This window comes from Dermochelys coriacea, chromosome 3 (assembly GCF_009764565.3).
Source record: "Dermochelys coriacea isolate rDerCor1 chromosome 3, rDerCor1.pri.v4, whole genome shotgun sequence".
Taxonomy (NCBI): Eukaryota; Metazoa; Chordata; order Testudines; family Dermochelyidae; genus Dermochelys; species Dermochelys coriacea.
In genome coordinates, this window is record NC_050070.1 from 5,312,596 (window position 1) to 5,339,982 (window position 27,387).

The 27,387-nt window shown below is 57.1% G+C and overlaps 1 protein-coding gene across 13 annotated transcripts; it reads left to right on the plus strand.

Moving 5' to 3' along the window:
- The first annotated feature begins 232 nt into the window (after nucleotides 1-232).
- STMN4 (stathmin 4) lies at nucleotides 233-26,788 on the plus strand. 13 transcript variants are annotated; one of them, XM_038397930.1, is made up of 7 exons: nucleotides 265-354; nucleotides 1,096-1,153; nucleotides 13,764-13,835; nucleotides 15,057-15,152; nucleotides 19,788-19,993; nucleotides 21,570-21,761; nucleotides 24,885-26,788. In XM_038397930.1, exons 3-7 carry the CDS (start codon nucleotides 13,823-13,825, stop codon nucleotides 24,942-24,944), a joined length of 567 nt encoding a protein of 188 aa, XP_038253858.1. In that variant the 5' UTR covers nucleotides 265-354; nucleotides 1,096-1,153; nucleotides 13,764-13,822; the 3' UTR covers nucleotides 24,945-26,788. The 13 variants fall into 13 exon arrangements, with proteins under 13 accessions (XP_038253846.1, XP_038253853.1, XP_038253852.1 ...); XM_043510035.1 differs by having other exon boundaries at nucleotides 281-354; nucleotides 19,785-19,993; XM_038397919.2 differs by having other exon boundaries at nucleotides 318-354; nucleotides 19,785-19,993; nucleotides 21,482-21,761.
- The last annotated feature ends 599 nt before the right edge of the window (nucleotides 26,789-27,387 follow it).

Genomic DNA, 27,387 nt, shown 5'->3' on the forward strand with positions numbered 1-27,387 from the left:
CTGGCTGGTGCATTTGAGGATCCCTGTAATGTCCATTAATAGGATTCTCCAAAGTTGCCCCGGATCTCTCCGGCCAGCTTTGCTCTCCCCCAGCCTCTCTCCCGGAGTTGAAAATAGCTTCTTTGTGTGACATCATCCTTTGGGTACCTGGCCTGCAAGGAGTTACTCAGGCAATCCCTGCTCCCCTGACAAGAGGCTGCCCAATCAGCAAAAGCCCTGGGCTCGGCCAATCGGCTGGCTCAGAGGTGATGTCATGGTGAGAGCCTGGCAAGCGGGGCTAATGCTGGCAGGAGCCCTTAGCAGCATTAAGTGAATGAGTAGCACCAGGAGCGACAGACAGAGCAGGTGTTGGGGGTAAGTAGCAAAGGAAGGGGAAGCAGCGAGGAGCTCAGGGAGGGAGGCCAGCATGGGGGTCTGTTGCTTTGGTGGGTTTGAACCCTGGGATCCCAGGTGGGTTGTGCCCGGCATTGGGTTAACAGGACAATCCCATGGGGAGGAAGTGGCGCGAGGGGGTTTTACAAAACCGATTGGCACCGTTTGCCGTCTTTCTGTTCCATGTCTCCTAAAAGCCCGGGCTGGGTCTGAAAGCGCCGTGATCCCACACATGCAGAGTGGCTCCCCATCATTGGGTGCGTCCAGCTGCAGGCTCCCTCTTTGTCTGCCTGTCCTGTCTGACTCCCATGTGCTGGCTCGCTCTAACCCCTTTGCTTTGCTGCTTGGTGAGGCGCAGGCTCCGGTGCCTGTAGCAGCATCCAGGAGTGGTAGCCACTGGACCACTCCAAAAGAGAGACTCATAGCTCCACCCCAACAGCTGGGCACCAGCTCTCTCCTCATCATCATCCCAGAGCTCATCTGTGCTTGGAGCAGGGCTGCCTGTGCCCAGCTGGGGGCGCATCCCCCCAGGCAGGGAGAAAGTGCAGTGAGTCCAAATCTAAATGCACTGGTTGTTTTTTTCCTTTCAAAAGTGGGTGCCAGTCTTTACTCCTGTATGATGTTTTCTTTCATACTAATCTGTCTAGCCATAACCTGGATTGCATGGGATTTTACCTCTCTCTCTCTCTCTCTGTCTTTCTTTCCTGCTCAACACCACAATAGATGCTTTGGGCCTAATTCTGATCTCCAGCTGGTGTAAATGAGGAGTAGCCCCACTGAAGTGAGTTTACATGGGGGTAAAGTCAGTGTACATGGGATCAGGATCAGGCCCGTTGAGTTCGAGGCTCGCCGACTGTACACAAGCGGGTCTCTCTGATCCCACTTCCCAACTGGCAGAGAGGAGGGCTACAAATCCCTGCCTCCCTGTCCACGCACCCCACCCAACCTTTGTGTGGGAAACTCCATTAGCCCCAAGTAGAGTCAGTTAGGGTCACTCCATGCTTCTGGAACATGCCCCGAGGATGTCGCCTTTGGGGGCAGCCCCACCTGAGAGCCAGCTGGGGTGGGACGGGATTGCAGAGGCCTGGACCAGGGTTCCCAGGTGGGACGTCCCAGAGACGGAGCGTTCCAAAGAGGCTTCCCCTGCCTTACTAGATGGGAACAGCAGGTGCCAAAGCAGCAAGAAGTGAGGAAGCAGCCAGGCTGGGGGGGAGGGAGGATGCTGTCAGTGCTGGAAGGGGGGGCACAGCCTGCTTTATTGATGGAGGCGGGAAACGTTCTTTCCTTGTGATGTCTTTAAATATTATTTCAGACGGGGAGGGGCAAGTGAGAGAGAGGAGGACTGGGGGGCAGCTGGAGGGCATGGAGCTTTTAAAATCCGAACCAACCCTGGAGAGGGTGGAGGTTTCCCCGCCTGGGGAGGGCTGTGCAGGCAAATCGCACCAGCCCTTCCAGACGCACGGGCGCCTCATTGTTCAGCCCAGATGAGCTCATCTGGCATTATGCAAGGCGGCTGCTGCCTCTGTCTAGCGAACAGCAGTGCTCACAGCAAAACTCAATGGAAGTGGTCAGTGGGTTTGTTTTAACCATCAGCGCCTGCTTCCACAGTCCTGGTGGGCTCCCTGCCCCACAGCCCTCCTGGCCCTCAGGCTATTTCCAGCTGTGATGCTGGTGCCCCTCACTCCTGACCTGCAGCACCCACCCCCCGGCTATCCCTGTCCTGGGCTCCCCACACAGCCCTGTCCAGGCCCCTCATTCCTGACCTGCAGCCCCCCTGCTATCCCAGTCCTGGGCTCCCCACACAGCCCTGTCCAGGCCCCTCACTTCTGACCTGCAGCCCCCGCCCAGCTATCCCAGCCCTGGGCTCCCCACACAGCCCTGTCCAGGCCCCTCAATCCTGACCTGCAGCCCCCGCCCGGCTATCCCAGCCCTGGGCTCCCCACACAGCCCTGTCCAGGCCCCTCAATCCTGACCTGCAGCCCCCCTGCTATCCCAGCCCTGGGCTCCCCACACAGCCCTGTCCAGGCCCCTCTCTCCTGAACTGCAGCCCCGCTTGAGTAAAGAGGTACAATGTGGAGATTTGTGTGGCGATGCTGGGAGATGGACAAACATCCACTGGGGCCTGGGGGGAATCATTTCAAGCGTTCTCTTCAATCAGGCCTTCAGAAGGGCTAGCCCGCGGGTCTGCAGCACACTTCTTCATTAGCCACTGAGGAAGGTGCGTTTAAATCGGAGCAGAGGGGTTCCAATCAAGGTGGCCGGGCTGTCCCCACGCTGCATGGCCTGTCAGAGCCCCCCGCGTTTTGTAACTCTGTTGGCCTCTAGTGGCAGCAGCCACCCGTGGGATCAGCCCGCAGACTGCTGCAGCGGGGGAAATTCCCCCTCAGCTGAAGAGGCAGCAGCCTGGGTCGGGGGGCAGTAGGTCTGGTACCTGTGACGTCTATGCTGCCCCAGCATGTGGCTTCGCTCGGTGCCCGGGCGTTGGGGGAACGATGGGTTAATGATTTCTGACCTATTTCGCTAGTCTAGGTTTTTCCAGAGTACCTGTCACAACGGCAGCAGGAGTCAGTCCACCAGTGACACACGTTTGGTGTTCAGACACCAGCACAAACCGCTCCCCGCCAGGAGCCCCTTTCCCATGTGGCCCAACCTGTCCCGGTTAGTGTGACATCCCCGGACAGGAGCGCTCTTTGCTAAGCCCTGGCTGTGTGGCTGGGGCTGTCCAGGAAATAACAGAGTTTTAAAGAGGGTTTTCCATGGAGAGAGGCCAGGTGCTTGCAGAAAAGAGGGACCTTCCCCCTAAAGAACCTTGGACGAGTCAGGTATTGGCCCCACTGCCTCACCTGCCACTGTAGCCTAGGACAACCCATTGGTTTTTAACGCACTTGTGGTTTCTGATGGGAGAGCTAGAGGGCCAGACGAGGTGACGGTGGCCCCAGGGCTCTCTGTGAGCTCCAAACCCAGAGGATCAAAGAGCAGTTTAGCAAACTCGCCTCCTTCTGGGATGTGAATAGGTCTCTAGCGCTCTGGGCCATTGGCTTCCCCTGACACAAGGCGATGGGGATCTGAGGGATATGGAGGGTCGATGGCGCTCATCTGTGGATCAGGATCAAGGCGCCTCAGCAGGGGTGAGGGGACTGGGCTAGTAAGGGGTGCTGCAGGCTAGGATTAAGGAGCTTCAGCAAGGGGGATCCCAGGACAGGGATGGCGGGGGGTGGGGGGAGCTGCAGGTCAAGATTGAGGTGTGTCAGCAGAGCTGTTTGTGGGGAGCACAGGACTGGGACAGCAGCAGGGGCTGCAGGTCAGGAGTGAGGGGCATGGACAGGGCTGTGTGGGGAATGGGATCTCCCAGGACTGGGATAGCAAGGGGGGCTCTAGGTTGGGATCGAGGTGCAGCACCAGAGCTGTGTGTCAGGAGCCCATGGCCAGATTAGCAGCTGCAGGCCTGCTCTGAGATGCACGGAGGTGACCTCATTTATCCTCTATCTCTGGGCATTAAAGAGCCCTGGCTAGAAGCCAGCCCGGGGTGGCCAGCAGGGTTATTGTCATTTCCGAGTCCCATCGCTCTGACAATGTGCTGGGCCCTTAGTGACCGGGACGTGCCACCCACAAGGCCGAGGAAGATAGGAGCCCTCGCAACAGAGAGGAAACCCCTTCCTCTGAGACCTCGCTCCCCCTCACACCACCACAGCCCCCCACCACCAACCCAGGCTCCATAACAAGGAGGCTGGGTGGTTCCTGGAGACTTGCTGGGGCAGATCCACTTGGGTTCTGCTGCTTCCCCAGGCAACAGCTGGCAGGCAGGTTCTTACTCCCCACCTGCCGTGTTCTCTCGTGATCCCAACAGGGCACTGCTCAAAGCCTCTCCCTCCGGGCCTGTCACCTCCTGGCCGTACCTCACTATTAAAGAGGAAAGTTGTCCCCATCTGGGCCCTGCTTCCGGACCTGCCTGGTAGGTGCTGCCCCAGACCCAGGCGAGGGGCGGGAGCACGCGGGCTGGATCAGATGGGGCTCGGTGAGCCGCCCAGCAATTCTGCCATGGCTCCAAACCCAGCCCATTCTCCCAGCTGGAGGAAACAATCCACCCATTGTCAGCACGCCGGCTCACAGCCTGCTCCCCGGGCCTGGCACGAGGCCAGGCCCATTGTTTGGGTTCCTCTTTCCCCCTGTTGTGGGGTTTGTTTACATGGCACAATGTTGACCCGGGACCTGCTGGTTCTTAGAGCCTTTTCTGGATGCCAGGAGGTACCCGGGGGATCACAGCTGGCTGCACCAGGGGCCCTGGGCCAGTCCGATCCCAGCTCAGAGACCTTAGCTACTGCACTTTGCATGCCAAGAAGAGGGTGGTACAGAGGACGCTGCTTTAACCGCTAACATCCTGGAGCAATGCCTACATGCATTTGCAGCCCCCCCCCATCTCTCCTGAAACCCCGCCCTCTCCCCCCCAGTGACTGACACCCTGTCCTCCATCAACAGACCCACCCACCCCTCTCTCAGGCACCTCGCCTGACCAATGATTTCTCCATTGCAGCCCACTCCTGCCCCCACCAACACGCACACGATGGTGTCAGTTACAGCACATCCCCGCGTGGTGTTGGGCCAGGAGCCAGGACATTTGGCACCAGCCCCCTCCGCACTCAGTTCTTCTCTCCAGCACAGGCAGCTGCCACACCCCGGTAACCTGTTCGCACACCCTGGAACAGATCAATTCAATAGGGCATAGCAAACCTGCCTGGGAATTGCGTTGCCTGCCCATCCCTGGCTTGATAGCTCTTGGAAAGCTTTTTAGAATCATAGATGATCAGGGTTGAAAGGGACCTCAGGAGGTCACCTAGTCCAACCCCCTGCTCCAAGCAGGACTGACCCCCAACTAAATCATCCCAGCCAGGGCTTTGTCAAGGTCTTCACTCCCTCTGTAGAATTTCAGTAGCCAGCTATCGAGCCAGACTCGCCGGGGACTCAGCCAGAGCTTGCAGACCTTGCTGGATCTTTCACTGAGCCCGGCCCAAGCCCTGGATTTGATTGACCCTTATGGATTGAGTTAGTCCTTATTATGAAAGTCTTGCCCAGCACTGGCCTGAGCAAGGTGAAGGGTGGGGCTCCTGGCATGCAGGAGATATGGGTTCTAGCTCTGCCATGGCCTTTTTGTATAAGCTGGCATCAGATTCTTAACAGCTCCGTGCCTCAGTTTCCCCATTTGTAACAACGATGGTGAGTGCTTTGCACTTTGGGAACTTTGCACAAAAACTGCTATCTAACTATACACTGTTATTAGCCTTCCTGGGTAGCACCTAGAGATCTCAGCAAGTCTGGGCCCTCGATATCCTGGATGCTTTACAAGCATATAGTATAGCCCCAGCCACAGGGAGCTGGAGATCGATAAGGTTCAATCTATTATTAGCCTTCCTTCTGGGTAGGTAACTATTATTACTTCCTTTTCAGAGATGGGTAAACTGAGGCACGCAACCTGCCCAATGTGGCAGAGTGGAGTCAGCGGCAGAGGTAGGGCTGGAACCCCGAGCCTAGAATCCATAGTCAGAAGGGACCATTTATGCTCATCTATTGCGGTCTGTGCTCTCCCTCACCCAGAGATTCCTGCATCAAACCCAACACCCTGGGCTGCTGAGCGGGGGCTTTTCATGCACAGCCCCCGGGCACCATCCTTTGGGATTAGCCAGGCCAGGGCTCGGCATTGGCAAGGCTCTCTCATTAGCGGAGCCAGTGCAGTGGGGAGAGTGGGGTTCAGGCCAGCCTCGGCTGCTGCCCCCCCTGTCTGACATCGGGCTTTCCAGTGGCACACAGCGTTGGCCCATCGCCACTCCCACCAAAGTCAATGGGCATTTTATCATTGAAGCCAGCGGGATGTTTACTACTGACCTCAATAGGAATGGCATTGGGTTAACACTGAAAACCCACCTGTCACTGCTCTGTGCCTCGGTTTCCCTTATGTGTACGATGGGGCTGAAACTCTTTCCCCGCCTCCCTGGGCCGATTCAATCCGAGGGGCTTTGAGATCTGCAGAAGGAGGGTTCTGCAGCAGGGCTAAGAGCTATTACAACACCCCCTACTTTGGGGGCCAGCTCCTGATGCTGCTCAGAGACCAGCTGGAGCTGGGGAGAGTGAGGCAGCGGGATGAGTACAGGAATAAAGCCCTGTGCCCTGGGGTAAATAATCGGGGACACTGGGAAGAATGTTAATTGTGGTCCCTTTTCCAGCACCGTTCTGGGCGACCCATTTAAAGAGAGGCCAGCGCCTGTTTTTATCCACTGTACCCAGGCTGGGATAGTACAGGGCACATTGCATCCTGCCAGCCTGGCCTCCCAGCCGGGGGGTGGGCAGGTCACAGCTCAGAGCAGGGCAGGCTAAGAAGCAGCTGTGGTGGAGAGCTGTTTAGTGTGAGAGCAGGTCAGTGTCCTTCCTCTGCGATGATCACCAATTAAAGGGCAGACGGGACTTGTCTGCCCTCCTGAAGACCCCAGGCCACAGACAGAACTGCACCTGGAGATCAGACTTCACATGGGGCTGAGCTAAGTAAGCAGCTGATCTTGATTGTAAAGGCTCCAGGTGACAGAGGGAGGAGATATTTTTCATAGCTGAAAAACCTCTTTTTGTTGACAATCAACACCAAGACCTATTTCCCTTCGAGAAAGCTAGGCCCGCCTGCTGTACTTTTGCACCCTGGTTTGTTGTTGCAGGGTTGCCCATAAGCAAGACACACATTTTACAGGTTTCAGAGTAGCAGCCGTGTTAGTCTGTATTCGCAAAAAGAAAAGGAGGACTTGTGGCACCTTAGAGACTAACAAATTTATTAGAGCATAAGCTTTCGTGAGTTACAGCTCACTTCATTGGATCCGATGAAGTGAGCTGTAGCTCACGAAAGCTTATGCTCAAATGAATTTGTTAGTCTCTAAGGTGCCACAAGTCCTCCTTTTCTTTTTACACATTTTACCTTAAGTCTGGAATTGCAGGTCTGCTCTGAGTGTGCTGGGCTGCACCTGCTGCTTTGTTATTGTAGGGTTGCTTGCCAGTGTTGGCCTCCACACACTGGTTTGTTGTTGCAGGTGGCTGCGTGGATTGGCCACACTGATTTATTATGGTAGGGCTGCTCAGGAGCGCTGGGCTGCCCCTGTTGGGTTATTATTGTAGGGTCACCTACTGAGTTGAACTCGCTGATTTATTTATCAGCAGGTTGTTCGTGAGTGCTGAGCTTCCCAGGCCAGTTTGTTATTGTAGGGTTGCTTGTATGATGTTGCAGCCACTAATTGTTTTGATGTGCAGGGTGGAGAAAGGTATGAAAGGGTTTGCTTTGACAATGAAAAGAGATGATCTAAAGAGGCGTTTAGAAAGAGCTCTTGGTGGGAAATCATACCACGTCTTCCCAACCTTGGCTATGCCCGCTATGCAGAGAGAGCCTGCGGGAACCAATCCACAGTCACACACTAGGGGTCGGGGAAAGCACCGGTGCTGGGGAAGGGGGGCAGAATCCGAGACTGGGGTCATCCGATGGACTTGAACCTCAGGATAGGCCTCTACCAACTGAGCTAAGGGAGTAACTGATGCCCCGATGGGGGGGGGGGGTCTCTTGGCCTTGGGAATTAATTGTGCCACATCCTAGCATGTCATAAGGAAAAGAAATTGGACTCTGGGCTCTGAAACGGCGCTGATTCCAAACACAAGAGGCGTCAGCTGTGTAACGTGGTGGGGATTCACGAGCCGTGCACACGTGGTTGGAAGACCGGGAGATGCCTGTGCCCTGTAGGAGAAATAACTTCACTGGTAAATTACTTCAGTGGCATATGCCCCAGTAGTCGAGTGGGTCTTTCCAGGCCAGGTTGCCAGCTCCCGGGCACTGGTCTGAGGGATCCTTTGTGTTATGAGTAAATCTCACTGAGTATCGTTAGCGATGAGTATTAGACTCTCCTGCCCATTGTCCCCCAACTCGCACTGTGCTGCACCCCTGCAGGGATGCGTGCCTGGCCGGGCAGCCCCCGACCGGTATGAACTTGGACAAGCAGAGAGAGAGCAAAGCTGGAATATGTGACCCACAGACCCATATAGGCCCTGCTGTGCTGGCCGCGTGTGGTCTCCGAAGGGCGCCGGGCGTTACGTAATGCTCCAGCTGTGGGATCTACGCCCTGTTTCAGCGGCTCCTTCACTGCAGGGAGGGAAGAAAAGCGGCTTTGTCTGCTCCAGTGGCTGTTTTTTCCTTTGCTTTGTTTTGTTTGGCTTCCGAAAGAACGGTTTGCATTGTCCCGATTGCCCCCTCCTCACCTCCAGCTCTGCTGATGCTCCTCAAGGCTGGCCCACAATGGCCTCTGTTATGCCACTGCTGGGCTCCCGCCTCCCCCGCTCCCCAGCTTGGCTAGTGTGATGGGTGCAGGGCAAGTGTCAGGTGCATCAGCAAAAGGGGGGGGGGGTTGGTAGGCGCTGGAATAACATGACAAGCTGCACGTCGGACGATGGGGCGTTGGCACAGTGAGGTGCGGGGAGCCCAGGCTGGAATATCAGGGGGCTGCAGGTCGGGATTGAGGGGGCATTGGCACAGCGGGATGTGGGGAGCCCTGGCTGGGATAGCAGGGGGCTGCGGGTTGGGATTGAGGGGCGTTGGCACAGCGGTGTGTGGGGAGCCCTGACTGGGATAGCGGGGGGCTGTGGGTCGGGATTAAGGGGCGTTGGCACAGCGGGATGTGGGGAGCCCTGGCTGGGATAGTGGGGGGCTGCGGGTCAGGATTGAGGGGTGTTGGCACAGCGGGGTGTGGGGAGCCTGGCCTGGAATATCAGGGGGCTGCGGGTCGGGATTGAGGGGCGTTGGCACAGCGGGGTGTGGGGAGCCCTGGCTGGGATAGTGGGGGGCTGCGGGTCGGGATTAAGGGGCATTGGCACAGCGGGGTGTGGGGAGCCCTGGCTGGGATAGCGGGGGGCTGCGGGTTGGGATTGAGGGGCGTTGGCACAGCGGGATGTGGGGAGCCATGGCTGGGATAGCGGGGGGCTGCGGGTCGGGATTAAGGGGCGTTGGCACAGCGGGATTTGGGGAGCCCTGGCTGGGATAGTGGGGGGCTGCGGGTCAGGATTGAGGGGTGTTGGCACAGCGGGGTGTGGGGAGCCTGGCCTGGAATATCAGGGGACTGCGGGTCGGGATTGAGGGGTGTTGGCACAGTGGGTTGTGGGGAGCCTGGCCTGGAATATCAGGGGGCTGCGGGTCGGGATTAAGGGGCATTGGCACAGCGGGGTGTGGGGAGCCCTGGCTGGGATAGCGGGGGACTGTGGGTCGGGATTGAGGGGCGTTGGCACAGCGGGGTGTGGGGAGCCCTGGCTGGGATAGCGGGGGGCTGCGGGTTGGGATTGAGGGGCGTTGGCACAGTGGGGTGTGGGGAGCCCTGGCTGGGATAGCGGGGGGCTGCGGGTCGGGATTGAGGGGCATTGGCACAGCGGGGTGTGGGGAGCCCTGTCTGGGATAGTGGGGGGCTGTGGGTCGGGATTGAGGGGCATTGGCACAGCGGGGTGTGGGGAGCCCTGGCTGGGATAGCGGGGGGCTGCGGGTTGGGATTGAGGGGCGTTGGCACAGCGGGATGTGGGGAGCCATGGCTGGGATAGCAGGGGGCTGCGGGTCGGGATTAAGGGGTGTTGGCACAGCGGGATTTGGGGAGCCCTGGCTGGGATAGTGGGGGGCTGCGGGTCAGGATTGAGGGGTGTTGGCACAGCGGGGTGTGGGGAGCCTGGCCTGGAATATCAGGGGGCTGCGGGTCGGGATTGAGGGGTGTTGGCACAGTGGGGTGTGGGGAGCCTGGCCTGGAATATCAGGGGGCTGCGGGTCGGGATTAAGGGGCATTGGCACAGCGGGGTGTGGGGAGCCCTGGCTGGGATAGCGGGGGGCTGTGGGTCGGGATTGAGGGGCGTTGGCACAGCGGGATGTGGGGAGCCATGGCTGGGATAGCAGGGGGCTGCGGGTTGGGATTGAGGGGCATTGGCACAGCGGGATGTGGGGAGCCCTGGCTGGGATAGCGGGGGGCTGCGGGTCGGGATTGAGGGGCATTGGCACAGCGGGGTGTGGGGATCCCTGGCTGGGATAGCGGGGGGCTGCGGGTCGGGATTGAGGGGCATTGGCACAGCGGGGTGTGGGGAGCCCTGGCTGGGATAGCGGGGGGCTGCGGGTCGGGATTGAGGGGCATTGGCACAGCGGGGTGTGGGGAGCCCTGGCTGGGACAGCGGGGGGCTGTGGGTCGGGATTGAGGGGCATTGGCACAGCGGGGTGTGGGGAGCCCTGGCTGGGATAGCGGGGGGCTGCGGGTTGGGATTGAGGGGCGTTGGCACAGCGGGATGTGGGGAGCCATGGCTGGGATAGCGGGGGGCTGCGGGTCGGGATTAAGGGGCGTTGGCACAGCGGGATTTGGGGAGCCCTGGCTGGGATAGCGGGGGGCTGCGGGTCGGGATTGAGGGGCATTGGCACAGCGGGGTGTGGGGAGCCCTGGCTGGGATAGCGGGGGGCTGCGGGTCGGGATTGAGGGGCATTGGCACAGCGGGGTGTGGGGAGCCCTGGCTGGGGTAGCGGGGGGCTGTGGGTCGGGATTGAGGGGCATTGGCACAGCGGGGTGTGGGGAGCCCTGGCTGGGATAGCGGGGGGCTGCGGGTCGGGATTGAGGGGCATTGGCACAGCGGGGTGTGGGGAGCCCTGGCTGGGATAGCGGGGGGCTGCGGGTTGGGATTGAGGGGCGTTGGCACAGCGGGGTGTGGGGAGCCCTGGCTGGGATAGCGGGGGGCTGCGGGTTGGGATTGAGGGGCATTGGCACAGTGGGGTGTGGGGAGCCCTGGCTGGGATAGCGGGGGGCTGCGGGTTGGGATTGAGGGGCATTGGCACAGCGGGGTGTGGGGAGCCCTGGCTGGGATAGCGGGGGGCTGTGGGTTGGGATTGAGGGGCATTGGCACAGCGGGGTGTGGGGAGCCCTGGCTGGGGTAGCGGGGGGCTGTGGGTCGGGATTGAGGGGCATTGGCACAGCGGGGTGTGGGGAGCCCTGGCTGGGATAGCGGGGGGCTGCGGGTCGGGATTGAGGGGCATTGGCACAGCGGGGTGTGGGGAGCCCTGGCTGGGATAGCGGGGGGCTGCGGGTTGGGATTGAGGGGCGTTGGCACAGCGGGGTGTGGGGAGCCCTGGCTGGGATAGCGGGGGGCTGCGGGTTGGGATTGAGGGGCATTGGCACAGTGGGGTGTGGGGAGCCCTGGCTGGGATAGCGGGGGGCTGCGGGTTGGGATTGAGGGGCATTGGCACAGCGGGGTGTGGGGAGCCCTGGCTGGGATAGCGGGGGGCTGTGGGTTGGGATTGAGGGGCATTGGCACAGCGGGGTGTGGGGAGCCCTGGCTGGGATAGCGGGGGGCTGCGGGTCGGGATTGAGGGGCGTTGGCACAGCGGGGTGTGGGGAGCCCTGGCTGGGATAGCGGGGGGCTGCGGGTCGGGATTGAGGGGCATTGGCACAGCGGGGTGTGGGGAGCCCTGGCTGGGATAGCGGGGGGCTGCGGGTTGGGATTGAGGGGCGTTGGCACAGCGGGGTGTGGGGAGCCCTGGCTGGGATAGCGGAGGGCTGTGGGTCGGGATTGAGGGGCATTGGCACAGTGGGGTGTGGGGAGCCCTGGCTGGGATAGCGGGGGGCTGCGGGTTGGGATTGAGGGGCATTGGCACAGTGGGGTGTGGGGAGCCCTGGCTGGGATAGCGGGGGGCTGCGGGTTGGGATTGAGGGGCGTTGGCACAGCGGGGTGTGGGGAGCCCTGGCTGGGATAGCGGGGGGCTGTGGGTTGGGATTGAGGGGCATTGGCACAGCGGGGTGTGGGGAGCCCTGGCTGGGATAGCGGGGGGCTGCGGGTCGGGATTGAGGGGTGTTGGCACAGCGGGGTGTGGGGAGCCCTGGCTGGGATAGTGGGGGGCTGCGGGTTGGGATTGAGGGGCGTTGGCACAGCTGAGCAGAAGGGGGCAGGGGATGAAGCTGCTCTTGCACACAGTCGCCTGGCAACCGTCTCGTCCCGCAAGGCCCCGTGAGCCCGACTCTAATGACCGGGCTGGAGGAGGGGGTGGGCGTATTCCCATCTCAGCCCCCACTGAGGGGTTACTGGGCGCGGGACCTGGCGAGGCCTGATTGCCTTGGATTAGCTGGGCCGCCACCTCCTGCCCCGTCTTCACCAATCTATCCCCTTCCCCCCCATTAACCTCTGGCTTCCTCGGTTGGGGGGCCGGCGAGCCCAGCTGGAGGGGATTCTCCTCCCCAGCGAGCCGTCAAACGGGCCCGTCCTGGTGCTGTGAGGCTGCACCGGCTGCCATGACTCAGGCCAGCCTTCACCCATCTGGGGCTCCTCCAGGGGCCCCCCGAGGCTTGCTATGGGCACAGGGGACTTGCAAGGCCAGTCCATGAGCAGTGTTGCTTAAGCCAGGATGGCCTAGTGATAGCACCGGACTCCTGGATTCTCTCCCTGGCAAGCCACTTCTGTGCCCCTAATGTCCTGTGGGGTCTCACTGGCCCCTCTGCACGGTGGGGACCAGCCCACTGGTCTCGCAGTGCGGCTGGTTGGCTCGGCTCCCTGGTGTCTTGAAGCGCCCTGAGCGCCTGGGGTTTGAATTCTGTTTAAAGGACATCGCTGGTAGAAATGCAAAGGGGGGGACGTCATGGAGGCGAGCAGGGTGTGGGCTGGCAGTGAGACGGGAGGGGGGAGGTCTGGGGGAGTGCGTGGTTGGGCGGGTGGGTCATATATTGAGGGCACCGGGTGCGTGTGTTTGTGGGTATGGGGGTGTTTGTGTCTCTGATGAGTTTCACTGGGTGGGAGAGAGAGAGAGTAAATGACAGTTTTCAGAGTAGCAACCGTGTTAGTCTGTACTCGCAAAAAGAAAAGGAGGACTTGTGGCACCTTAGAGACTAACAAATTTAGAGTAAATGGTATTTGTGCGGGGAAGGAGACAGGGGGGTGGAGATATCCCACCTACCCAGGGGCAGCTGGAGTGTTTGAGCATCCCTTTGTGAGGGGGGGTATATATGGAGAGTATTTGCAAACTGGATACTAGCAAAGGTCTGGCTATATCCACAGGGCTGGACAGAGAGATGTGCGGGGAGGGAGTGTTTGTGTGTCTGTGTGTGCATGTGTGAGTTTGTGTCCCTGTGCATGACTGCCTGTGTGCTCGTCTGTCAGTGTATATTTTGGCCAAACAGGTGTGACTGCATGTGATCACGTGTCCATGGATCATGTGTGGGTGTTGTGTACCTATGAGTGGCAATGCATGGGAGCTGTGTTCATAAGGGTGCTTATGTCCAGCTTGCGTGGCTGTTTGTGTGTGTGTGTGAGCATCCTGCTTGCCTAGAGTGCCGTTAACAGGAGCCCTGCTGAGCACTAACCATCTGGTCTCTTTGCTCCTGCAGGCCCCGAGAAAACTTCTGGCCACACTTGATTCCCAGCCTGCAGAAGGAACCCGAGCACCATGACTCTGGCTGGTACGGACGTGCCATGAGATATCCCCAGCCCGCGGCACCTCACTCCCCCTGCTACCGCAGAGGGGAGAGCGCAGCTGGCGTCTAGCCCTGACCCCTTTCCTGTGGGACAGGCAATGGCCTTCATCTCCATCAGCCACGTGCAGGGCAGGGGAAGGATGAGGCATGGCCACACCCTTGCCCTGCTGGGTCCCTAGCCCCGGCAGGTGCTTAGAATCACTCCAGCCCCTGTTCCTTTTGAGTTTCCTGGGAGAGTCACCTGATTAAATTGGCAGCTCAGAAGATGCAGGAGGTGGCCCAGATAGAGATGGGCCCAACCTCCCACCCTGAGCATGTCCCCCATGGGCAATGCCCACGCCTCCCAGCATGCTCCTAGGGGGCTGCAGGGGGGAGGCCTGGGTGTTGCAATGCAGTCGAACATGCCTGGCATGCCGCTTTGCTCTCCCACCTCCTCATTTCCCCACCACCGCCACCACTCAGTGCTCCGGGATCAGGTCACAGCTTCCCCTGATTCTGGCGTGCAGCCCTGGGGTTTTGCTTCACCCCGGCAGAGCTCTGCAGACCCAGCCTTGCTGCTACAACTCCAGTAGGGGGCAGGGCAGCCTAGCGAGTAGGATGCTGGCTTCCTGGGCTCTGTTCCTGGTCCACTCTGTGCCTCAGTTTCCCCTGGGACAGCAACACTTGCCTGCCTTTAGGTCTAGTAGTTAATGACAAGTGATGTGAAAAGTGAGGAGCTGTTGGTATTAAAGAAGTTTACCAAACTCAGCAGCACATGACCTGTCTCAGCCACCATCCCCCCGATTTCACTGCTGTAGGGGAGGGCTTGGAGCCGCGGGTTTGGAATCCCTGCCCGCAGATGGACCTGTTCATCCCCTTGAGACAGAGAAGGAGCGTTTGGCTCTGGGGTCCTTCCCAGCAAACCTCCTCACTGCCCCGCAGCTGCTCCATCCCAGAGGTGGCTGCATTTCGGTCAGGGAGACGTGTGCGGGGTGACTCAGAGTAGGCAGGATTCTCTGGCCGTCAGCCGGGGCTGCGGAGACTGACTCTCCCAATGGTAAAAAGGAAAGGAGTACTTGTGGCACCTTAGAGACTAACAAATTTATTTGAGCATAAGCTTTCGTGAGCTTTTGTTAGTCGCTAAGGTGCCACAAGTACTCCTTTTCTTTTTGCAAATACAGACTAACACGGCTGCTACTCTGAAATCTCCCATTGGTGTTTTCGCAGCGTACAAAGAGAAGATGAAGGAGCTCCCCCTCGTGTCCTTGTTCTGTTCCTGCTTCCTGGCCGACCCCTTGAACAAACCAGTGTATAAATATGAAGGTAGGTCACTCACCCACTTGCTCCTGTTAGGAGATGGGGGGTGTAGGGGGACCAGTGCACATGAATTCCTTCTGGTATTACCAAGGGCCTGCTGTGGGGAAAACAGCTGGTCTCCTGGGGTCCCCACCTGTCCTGGGACTCTGCATGGCTCTATCCCACACAGCAAACATCAGGCTGGGCCAGGATGGGCCCCCGAGGGTGAGGTTCACACCTGCTGACCCAGAGACATCGAGACCTGGCTGGGGCTGTGCAGCTGGTGAGGGCCACCTGCTGGCAGAAGGGAGGATTACACCACAAAGTTTGGTGCGAGAGATTTCAGAGTAGCAGCCGAGTTAGTCTGTATTCGCAAAAAGAAAAGGAGTACTTGTGGCACCTTAGAGACTAACAAATTTATTAGAGCATAAGCTTTCGTGAGCTACAGCTCACTTCATCGGATGCATTTGGTGGAAAAAACAGAGGAGAGATTTATATACACACACACAGAGAACATGAAACAATGGGTTTATCATACACACTATAAGGAGAGTGATCACTTAAGATAAGCCATCACCAGCAGCAGGGGGGGGAAAGGAGGAAAACCTTTCATGGTGACAAGCAAGGTAGGCTAATTCCAGCAGTTAACAAGAATATCAGAGGAACAGTGGGGGGTGGGGTGGGAGGGAGAAATACCATGGGGAAATAGTTTTACTTTGTGTAATGACTCATCCATTCCCAGTCTCTATTCAAGCCTAAGTTAATTGTATCCAGTTTGCAAATTAATTCCAATTCAGCAGTCTCTCGTTGGAGTCTGTTTTTGAAGCTTTTTTGTTGAAGTATAGCCACTCTTAGGTCTGTGATCGAGTGACCAGAGAGATTGAAGTGTTCTCCAACTGTTTTTGAATGTTATAATTCTTGACGTCTGATTTGTGTCCATTCATTCTTTTGCGTAGAGACTGTCCAGTTTGGCCAATGTACATGGCAGAGGGGCATTGCTGGCACATGATGGCATATATCACATTGGTAGATGCGCAGGTGAATGAGCCTCTGATTGTGTGGCTGATGTGATTAGGCCCTATGATGGTATCCCCTGAATAGATATGTGGACAGAGTTGGCAACGGGCTTTGTTGCAAAGATAGGTTCCTGGGTTTCTGGTGCGAGAGAGTTTCACTCGACTCTCATAGGAACAGCTGGGAAATCCCTTAATAACGAGGGCAGAGGCAGGAGATCAGCTAGACCGAGCTCATCTGGAAAGCAAACTAGCTCATCACAACCCGCACCCCGGATCAGGGCGGTGATTGAATCCCACACCTTCTGCCCCAAAAGCCGCTTCAGCTAAGGGAGAGACTCCATGAGCTGGTAACAGTAGGAGGCTGTTATCCTCTAGCCAGACCAGTGCCTGGAATGGGACATCACCCCTTTAGCCAGTGTATTACTAACATCAGTGATATTGGTCGCATCTGCTGTTATTTCCTCAAACGCCTTCTTTCCTGGCCTATAATTAGCCTGCAGAACCCACTCTCACTAATTGCTATTAGCTTAGCACAGTTTAAGAAAATCCCACTGGGCATTTATGTGATGAAGTACAGCCTCTGGCTAGGATAACAATGATCAGGGCCATCCACCCTCATGCTTCCTGGTACAGACGGATCACCACATGGGATCAGGAAGAAATTCACCTTCCCTTTCCTCAGGTACAAAGGAATTTCACCATGTCAGAAGTATGAAGCATTGGCGTTTGTCAAAGACAAGCTACTGGAATAGGTAGCCCATTGGTCTGTTCCTGTCTGACAGCAGCTATCTTCCTTGAGTCTCCCTTCATCTTACTTGTATTGTTAGGATCTAGAGGCAGGGCGCATGATTTCCTAGGTACTTTTTACGGCACTGTGCTCCCTGCAGGCACTCAGCAGATGCTAGAGAATAATAATAACGTTGGCTCCGACTCCCACTGGCAGAGGAGTCAGAAATGCAAGGCACTCACAGTGGGCGTTTCCACAGATTGATTTTAGGGAAGCCTCAACTAGATGGATCATTCCAGGTGACTCGCATTGGCAGATCCAGTCATGCTCGACAGCAAGGATCCATGGGAATTGGGCGTCACCGCCCTTGGAGTGGCCGGTTCCCCACCACCACCACTCCCAACGGCCGTGCCCCTTACACCTTCTGTTCTTGTGTTGGGGCGCAGTGTTAGGTCACTCTGGAAGACGCTGGCCCCAAGCAGCAGGGAGCCTGGCTTTCCGGATTGCGACGAGGATTGGCTCATGCTGAAAACTTGACTCTTGGCTGCATTGTAGCATGTATGGTTTCATCTTCTATTGCCAAAGCATAGAATCATAGAGTCATAGAACCACAGGGCTAGAACAGACCATAAGGGTCACCTAGTCTAACCTTGCCAAGATGCAGGATTTGTTGTGTCGAAACCATCCAAGGCAGATGCTCTCCAGCCTCCTTCTGAAAATCTCCAGTGAAGGAGCTTTCACAACCTCCCCAGGCGTCTGTTCCATTGTCCTGCTGTTCTTACAGTTAGGAAGTTTTTCCTGAGATTTAATCTAAATCTCCTATGCTGAAGTTTGACCCCCTGCCTCTCGCCCTGCCCTCTGTGGCAAGAGAGAAGAGCTTTTCTCCATCTTTTTTATGGCAGCCTTTCAAGCATTTGAAGACTGTTATCATGTCCCCCCTTCATCTCCTCTTTTCCAAACTAACCATACCCAAATCCTTCAACCTTTGCTCACATGCCTTGCATTCTGTCCCTTGGATCATCTTCGTCGCTGCCTCTGGATCCTTTCCAGTTTCTCTCCATCCTTTCTATACATTGGTGACCAAAATTGGACACAGTTCTCCAGCTGAGGCCTACCCAGCACTGTGTAGAGTGGTATTAGCATTGCCCGTGAGGTGCACGTCATGCCTCTGTTCATGCAACTTAAAATTGCATTTGTATTTTTTTGCAACAACATCACATTGCTGACACATGTTAAGGTTGTGATCCACCACAACTCCCAGAGCTGGGCGTGTTTTTTGTGTGCGTGGCAAATAGCAATAGTAGGTTGTTATCCTCCAGGGGGATCAATCCCTGGAATGGGACATCATCCCCTTAGCCAGTGTGTGATTCACAGCAAATTCACCAAAAATAAATTTTTCAGGTCAATGAAACTGCTAGTGAATTCGGATTGGATTCAGCAAATAGTTTCTTCCAGAAAAAAAGTGGGGAAAAAATGCTTTTTTGAAATGTTGGAACGGTTTGTTAGTTTAGCTAATTAGAGAGAGAGAGATGAAAAATACCTCCCCAAAAAAAGAACTGAATCAAAACGAAACATCATTTCATTTTTGGGTCAAACTTAACATTGTGTGACTCAACGATTCCCCCCTCCCCGCCCCCGGCTCTTCATTTCAGCATGAAAAACCAAAATAATTCAGCTTCAGTTTGAACCAAACCAATTTCCCCCCCCAGATTTTTCAGTTCAGCTGCCAGACCGAAAAAAAAATCCTAATACATGATTCACTTCTATCTGCTCTAAGCTGAACCTTGCTCATAGAATCATAGAATCATAGAATATCAGGGTTGGAAGGGACCTCAGGAGGTCATCTAGTCCAACCCCCTGCTCAAAGCAGGGCCAATCCCCAATTTTTGCCCCAGATCCCTAAATGGCCCCTTCAAGGATTGAGCTCACAACCCTGGGTTTAGCAGGCCAATGCTCTCATGAAGTGCCATGTCTCTGCAGGGGCATTGCCTGTATCCTGGCACTCTCCTGGTCCTCCCAGCCAGGCCCGCTCCGAGTTTACACAGCCCATTGTAAGCCAGTCCAGCCTGCAGCCTCCTTGCCAGGAACAAGCCGTGAAACTGCTGGGTTTTGTGCTTTGAACAAATGATTGGCACAAGGGGCGGGGGGGGAGGGAAAGTGCACTGGTGGGTGTGTTGGCTCAGAGAGGGTGATGGAGCCTGAGACGAGAGGGCGTGTGAGCTAGAATGAGAAGATAAGGGGTGAGGAAATGGATGAGTGACCGTTGGCTGGTGTGTAAGGGGGAGTGTGTGTGACTGCTGGGGGAAGCATGGGTGAATGCCGGAGGAAAAGAGCGGTGAATGGGGATGAGTAAACCAGAAGGAGTGTGAACATGGGCATATGGGGTGAATGAATGCTTGGTGCATGAGGATGTGTGTTTGAGTGTGTGTGTGTTAATACTGGGGAACTGAAGGTGTGAATGGCTGCTGGAGGACTGAGTATGTGTGTGCTGGTGTGAGTGGATGGCAGAGGATTAAGCTTGAGCAGATGTGAGTGTGAGCAGCTGGTGGGGAACTGAGTGTGAGTGAAATGTCTAGGGGTGGCGGACTGTGAGTGGCTGTGGGGGGTTGAGTGTGTGTGTGGCTGCAGAGGGGTTGAGTGTGAGTGTGCAAGTGGGTGTGAGTATGTGAGCCAGTCTGACTGCATGGCGGTGGGGGCAGTGTGTGGGTGGTGCAAGTAAGTGTGAGTAGCTGGGGGTGAATGTGCATGTGGACGGTGTGTGAGCGAGTGAGTGTGAGCAGGTGTGACTGAGTGGCTGCAGGGGTGCTGTGAGTGTGTGAGCAGGTGTGAGTGTGTGTGTGAGCACGTGTGCGTGGCTGCAGGGGGCAGTGCGAGTGTGCAAGCGGTAACATCTCGCTCACTCGCTCGCTCTCCCAGCAGACACCGTCGACCTCACCTGGTGTGTCATTTCGGACATGGAGGTCATCGAGCTGAACAAGTGCACCTCGGGCCAATCCTTCGAGGTGATCCTAAAGCCACCGTCCTTCGACGGGATCCCCGAGTTCAACGCCTCCCTGCCCCGGCGGCGCGACCCCTCCCTGGAGGAAATCCAGAAGAGGCTGGAGGCAGCCGAGGAGCGGCGGAAGGTAGGCAGAAGGGCCCCCGGGGCTCACGCTGCATGTGGCGGGGGGAGACCCTGGGGAAACGTGGGACATTGGTGCGTCATGGCGTGGGAACAGGTGCAGAGGATTCTGGGAAGTATCTGAGGAGGTCCCTGGGGAAGCAGTTGAATGTAGTGGGCTCACAGGGTGAAGAACTCACGACGCCCGGCCCTGCGTCCTCCTCAGGATGGCGCAGCCCAAAGGAGGGAAAGTGCAAGCTCCGAGCAAAGCCACGGTCAAGCACCTTCTGCCATCACCAGGGCCACTCTGCTGAGGGCGCTCGTCCAGCCCTGGCAGGCATCCCCGAGTGGGCATGAGCCACCTGGCTAGCTCATGTGGTTTGCCAGCATGTGAATTATTGATCATTCTTCAGCATCCCCCACCATTACGGTGGCCAGGTGCTCAGTTTTCAGTTGGAAAGTCCGGTTGAAAAGGGGACTTGACAGTGTCCGGTCAGCTCTACTGACTGGACACTCAAAGTCCGGTTACTGTAGGTGGGGGAGGTGGGGAGGCGCTGGGTCATCACCCACGCCAGCCCCTACTCAGCCGGGGCTACCTCCTACTTGCATCGGGCAGCTGCCATTCCCAGCCCCAGCTCTGCAGGCAAGTCCCTCCTGAGCGGGTCAGGGGGGCGGGTGGGAGGGGAAAAGCAGCAAGCAACAGGGAGCGGGGGAAGAGGAGTGGATGGGGGCATGGCCACGGGGGAAGAGGCGGGGCAGGAGCTGGGCTTTGGGTGGGGGAATAGGCAGGGCGGGGGTGGTTCCGGGCCTCAGGAAAAGAAGCAGGGCAGGGGTGGTTCCGGTACTCCTGCTGGAGTGTCCGATATTAAATATTACCAAGTTGGCCATCCTACCCACCACTGACCCAGCCACCAGGAGCTCTGCTGGGCAGTGGTTCGGCTCAGCGCCAGCCTCTGAATCGCCCTTCGCAGGAGAGGGAGTTAGAGATGCCCTAACGGGTCTCTCCCAGCTCTCGCTTCCACTAGTCACACAGGGGAGGACACCCCCGGTCCTGCCTTAACTCCATGCCAAGCTCTGTCCTCAGCACCCCTGGGCGACTCCACTGAGTTCAGCGGGGCCAAATGGGTGCACCGGGAAGGGGTGGGGTAAGACCTTGCACTGATTCTTTCTTGCCAACGCTGCAAGCTCCCCCCCCATTGCTTGGAACCGGGCTGTCATGAAAAGCTGCAGGCAGGAAAACACATTCGCACGTAGCATGGGCTTGTGGAATGACTAGCAGCTTGGCCATCACTGGGCTTTGAACTGTGGGAGCTAAGAGCCAGAGTTGCCGCAGCTTGAGCTAAAGGACTAAGACTGAGATCCTCAAAGGTATTTAGGTGCCTAACTCCCATTGAGTTAGGCACCTAAGTAGCTTTGAGGATCCTGGCCTCAATCTCCTAGGCAGCAGCTGTGGCTGGGGTGGAGCGGGGGTTATGTATCGCAGGCTGAACAGCTGGTTCCACTCATGACTCAGGCACCTCGCTGTCCCCAACGGGCCCGGGACTCTGCGTGGCTCTCGCCCAGCCCTCAGCCGGCTTGTCCTGTTTGCTTTGTGGGTGCAGTACCAGGAAGCGGAGCTCCTGAAGCACCTGGCGGAGAAGCGGGAGCACGAGCGGGAGGTCATCCAGAAAGCCATCGAGGAGAACAACAATTTCATCAAGGCAGCCAAGGAGAAGCTGGCGCAGAGGATGGAGTCCAACAAGGAGAACCGGGAGGCCCACTTAGCGGCCATGCTGGAACGCCTGCAGGAGAAGGTGAGCGGAGGGCGCCAGACCCAGGGCCACAAGGAAAGGGCATGGCAAGGTGCAATCGATGCACCCAACAGGTGCCCTGGGGTATCCCATATTGTTATTACATCTCAGTAGCACCCAGAGGAGCCAAGATCAAGGTCCCCATTGTGCTGCACAAACACTTAGTAAGAGACAGGCCCTCTCTATTCAGACTGTAAAGACTGAGGCAGGGTTATTAGGCCCTTTGGGCAGAGGGGGACACTGAGGCCAAAAGCGATGACAGGCCAGATTTTTAAAGGGATGTAGGTACCGAAACAGACAGACAGGTGCTCAAGTCCACCAAACCGGTGCCACTGACCTTGTCAGAGCTACGGCTCAGGTCCTGCTTAATCCCCCGGGTGCAGAAGTTTCAAAGTGGCTTAAACCCTGACGCCGCCCCGCAGCTAACGAGCTGCTCGGGGACCTAACTCGAGCTGAGGCCCTGAGCGGGATTCCTGGAGGAGGCAGAGGACCGCCTGGCTCACCAGCAGCGCCCAGTCCACCAGGCCGGCTCTGAGCCAGGCCTAAAACCGGGCACCTGTCAGACCCCGCAGCAGGAGGGCCAGAGACAGGCTGCCCAGAGATAAGGGGGGCAGCACTGCACCCACATGAAGGACAGCCACTCAGGGAAATGCAGGCCAAGCGTGTGAGCGGGACTGGCAGAGGAGGGGTGGATTTTCAGCTGCTAGGGCCCCTATCTAAGCTGACTCAGGCCCCTGACTCTGGGGGAGAGTTCACGGATGAGGATCCCACCCGGAGGCGTCTACCTCTCGCCCCCACCAGCTCAGCCACTTAGCCCCTAAACCCTTTCCCCTTCCCCGCCCTCTCCTCAGCATTTCACTCCTGGCTGGCCTGCTTCAGAAAATCTCCTTTTTAGGGGCTTAACGATCCCCCTAGACCCTGCAGGGAGCCACCAAAATCAGGGCAGAAAGTTCTGCTTAGGAACGGGTCACCCAGGGGCTGGGCCTCGTTCTGCTCTGCTGGGCAACACCTAAACCCCTTTCCCAAGCTGGACCCAAGTGATTTGCTCAAGGCCAAGTCTGTGGCAGAACTGGGAACCAAATCCTGCTCTCCTGAGACCCAGCCCAGTGCGTTGCCCCCCTCCCTCGCCATGCCGTCCCCTGCTCCCCGGCTCCACTTGGGGCTGGTTCCCTCCTAGCTCTGTTTAATCTCGGCAGCTTCATTCTTAATTGCGGGGGGGGCCAGCTGCAGCTGCTGGTGTTGGGGGTGGGTTTGGGCAGGGGGTCTGCACCACGTGACTCATTGGGCCCAATCAGCACCTCCAGCTGCTGGGTAGCAGCAAGATAATCACAGACTGGGGAAGGAATTGGAGTATGGTGGGCAGGAGGGAGATGGGGGAGCTGCCCGGGAGCCTGACTCCCGTCGGTACAGTAGCAGAGATTTTGGGGTCCGCGCTGAGAGAGGGCCAGCAAAGGCAGCTGCCTTTGTTCAGTGATGATCATTTCCCTCGACCACCTGCCTGTTAATCTGACTTGGGCTGGTGTTAAGTGATTGTCCCTGTCCCCATGGAAAGGGAGGGATCATTGGTAACCCCATCATCTCTCTCCTTCCCTTCCCTTTGCCTGCCTGGGAGGGAGACTCCAGTCCCAGAAACCCACCGCTGGTATGGGGCTTTCCAAATGGTGGTTCCCGTCCCTCTCTCCAGCGCCTCTCTGAAAGGCTTTCAGCTCAGAATAGGGTGGCAGAGCAGGGTGACCTTCAGGGACAGCCAGGCGGTTCTGGACAGGAGTCAGAGACAGGCCAGGCAGACAGACAAACAGCTGGGCTTGTCGGCTAGCTCACAAGGGCAGCTGCTGGCCCTCTTTTCCATCTCGTGCCGAGGCGTGTCCACTGAATCTCTCTCTTGGCCTTCCCCCAGCCGCCAATCCAGGCTCGTCTATGTCTCAGTTTAAGGTACTTCGATGGCCCCATATCTGAGCACATCACAGCCTTTACTGTCTTTCCCTTTGGACGGCAGGGCAGTGCGATGAGCACCATTGTCCAGATGGGGGAACTGAGGCACAGGACGTCTGGGGCAAAGCAGGGATTTGAACCCAGGTCTCCCAAGGCTCAGACGAGCACCCTCACCATGGGTCCCTCCTTAAAGACTTGCCTGCTGCTTTGTCCAGGCTAGTTTGAAGGGCCCCGAGCAAAGCGACGCCCAGCCCCTTCCCAGGGAGACTCCACAGCCTGGGAAATGGCTCATTCTAAACGTTCATTTACTTCGTTTCACCTCCTGTCTCCTGAACCCAGCTCCTTGGGCTGCCCTATATGCAGTTCCCCTGTCTCCTGGGTTACAGTGCCCCCACCAGGCACCGTCCACAGAGGATAGCACCCTGGTACAACCCAGCGAGGAGACCTTGGCACCCCCCACTCCCGTGGGCCACACCCATTGAACATTAATAGACCTCTTCTATCTCCTGGAAGAGAGATAAATAAATCCATCCCAACTCCAGTGCACCACGTCCTGCTCCTCCGCCAACTCCCATCTTCACTAGCCTCCTCCAAACACCTTCTTCAGCCTTCATCTTGTATCCGAGACCAAGAGAGTGAGATGGAGAAGACCAATCTAAGAGCACGTCTACAGTGCAATGAGAAACCCGCGGCTGGCCCATGCCAGCTGACGTGGGCTCTCAGGGCTGTAGATGTTTTGTCTTGGGCTGCAGCCTGAGCTCTGGGACCCCCCGCCTCACAGGATCCTAGAGCCCGGGCTTCAGTATAAGCCTGGACATCTACACGGCCATTCAACAGCCCTGGAAGCTGAGCTCCATGCACCTGAATCAGCTGCCATGGGCCAGCCATGAGTTTTTAATTGCAGCGTGGACATGCCCTATGTTCACAGCAGTCTCTGGGACATGCAGTGTGGTCTTCTCTGATCGGCTCTCCCTTTCTAGATCTGGGCCAAGGACTATCAGTGCCTGGGCACCACTGCAGCCCTTAATAATCACGACACGGGTGGCTTTGGTGGTGTTACGCCGGGGAAGAACCTGGGCCATCACACTCTGTCCTTGCTTCCCAGTCAAACCCCTCCACAGTCCCCTTGTCGCTGCCCATCATTGAGTCCTGAAGCCCAGCACACTAACAGGGTCCCCCTTCCACCTCCCCCAGGACAAACATGCGGAAGAGGTGCGGAAAAACAAGGAGCTCAAGGAAGAGGCCTCGAGGTAGAGAGGCCAGGATGGTGGCGGTTTGGACTGACAGCTCCGGTGAAACTTTGTGACCGATGACGGGGAGTTCCTCTGCTTGCTTTGTTTGTGAATGTAAAGAATTGACCAGTGAAGCCATCCTATTTGTTTTGGGGGAGGGCAGGGAGATGGGGAGGAGAGAGATGGGGCAGGGGGGTGTTTGTTGGAGGGAGGATGGGGGGCGGGAGGGAATAGACACACCCCGTTTGGGAAGTCTACAATCCTCTCCACGGTTTCATTTTTACTTCCTCATCATTAGTGTCCAAGAAAGAGTCCAAACGAACAAAGGGTCGGTGATGCTGGCGGTTAGGGGAGGTGACACGACGGGGTGGGAGAGGGATGTGCAGTGTGGGTGAATTTAATTTGTGGATCAGTGCCAAGTGGACGGAGCTGCCCTGTCTGCATCTCTCTGTAACTGTGGGCAGGAAAGTCGTCTCTCGGGGGTGCGTGTAGCCTGTTCTGTGTTTGCCATGAACTTTGGTCATCAATACAAATGAAACATCTCCTTTCGGTGTCTCGGTCTTATTCTTCTTTCTGTCTCTAACGATAGGCCTGTTGGGGGCCTGGCGCTGTTTGGCTTTGTTCTTCCCAGAAGCTCTTGCAGTCTTTTGAAAATAATGCTTCTCCAGCAATTCAGTATTGTCAGACATTAATTAACAGGTTTCCCACCCTCTCTCCCCCCACCAATGAGAAACAATAGCTTCCTAGGATGGTGTTATCTGGTGGTAGGAGACACTTGTTTGGCTGTAGTGAAGTGAAGTTCAAAATCCCCGTGATCTCCCTAAGAGTGAGGATTTGTCAGATAGAGTCCGGGATGTCTCTTCTAATGAGAGATCCCTTTTTCTAGATATGGAGCAGCAGAAAATCTTGCTGCGGTTTGGAGTGAGGAAAGCGGAGGAAGGGCAGAAGGCATCTGTGGCTGGGATGGCTGGGAGAAGAGACCTTCAGCTCCATGGTGAGCTAGAGAGAACCCAGTGCAGGGCAGTGGAAGTGATGGTGATGCAAGGAGCAGAGAAGAGGAGGGACTGAAGGAGCCCAGATGATAGCGACAGCGAAGACAGGGGCGAGTATCTGATCACAGGTTCTAACTAGCTTCAATCTAGCTGTGTCCATGGAGAGGAGAATTACCTTTGAGGCCAGCAGGACAAGGAGTGACGTCCGGAAGGGAAGCGAGGAAAAGCTGAAGCTAGATATTCAGAATGGTTTCATCCCAGTTGGGCGGTGGAGTGGGCTCCTGGAAGAGATGGCGGATGTCTCCTTGTTACAGAGTTTCAAGGGCACATTAGTAAGGAAGATAGTGGAAAAGGGTTACCTCCAGATCCCCGGGCCGGGTTGCACTGAAAGATCAGCCAGTGCTGGTGTTCACAGCCCCATGTGCGGGGCTGACCTTCCCTCTCACGCCTGGAAAAAGCAGAAAGGCTGAGGTGGGGGTCCATCCAGCTCTAAGCCAGAGGGCAGAGAGCCGGAGCATGGAGCCTCTCTACTCCAGCTGACCTACAGACAGAGCCTTCCAGCTAGACCAAGCCCTATGCACCATATCGCTTTCCCACAAGTGAGGTCTCGCTGGCCACTACAGCCGGATAAGGCTTTTAGGGCATTAACTGATTAACTGAGAGGCCTTAATAAAGTGGCCTCTCTGGAGCTTTTATGATGAAAACAATTAATCAGACCCTCTTCAGCGACCAGCTCGGCAGGATCTGGCTGTGGGAGCTGCGGGGAAGGGGTGGGGAAGAGGCAACGGGGGTCTGTTCCAGATGTGGCACCAGCTGTCTTTTTGTATACAACCGTTGTAAATAAACTGCCTTGGCATTTCTTTCCTTTCTGTGATCTGTGCAGTGTCTCGGGTGCATTTTGTGCCGTGGCCTTCTGGTTCTCCTGCAGCCGTGCAGGGGGACGTACGTACATGTGTGTGTGTGTGTGTGTGTGTGCGCGCGTGCGTGCGCCCATGGGTTATGACCCAGACCCCTCCTACTGTGCATTCAAGGTGGCGCAAAGCCCAGACCACCCCCCCAAATAGCCATAGCTGTTCAACATGGAGCTGTAGGCAGCTAGACGGCCATACACGTCACTAAAGGGACAGCAAGTTGCTCCTGTGGCAGCTCCCAGTGTGATTCAGGAGAGGACGGTTGGCAACCAGTGGTTACTGGTATTGAAAACCGGGGCCATACTCTGCATCCACCCACGAAACGTGAGGACAGAACCACAGGGGTCTTTGAAGGTCACCTGCCCTTCCTAGGACCAGCCCCTGCAATCCCACATTCAGCCACTGGAGCAACTCCCTGCTAACTCATCAGGATACCCCTGCCTGAAGCATCCACCGAGCCCATCAGCGAGTGGTGGCTAGGGAAAGGCAGGAGGCAGAGACTTGACTGGTTCCAGGGGCCTGTGTCCTGAGCCATGGTTCCTCTGGGGCATGGGTTCAAAGC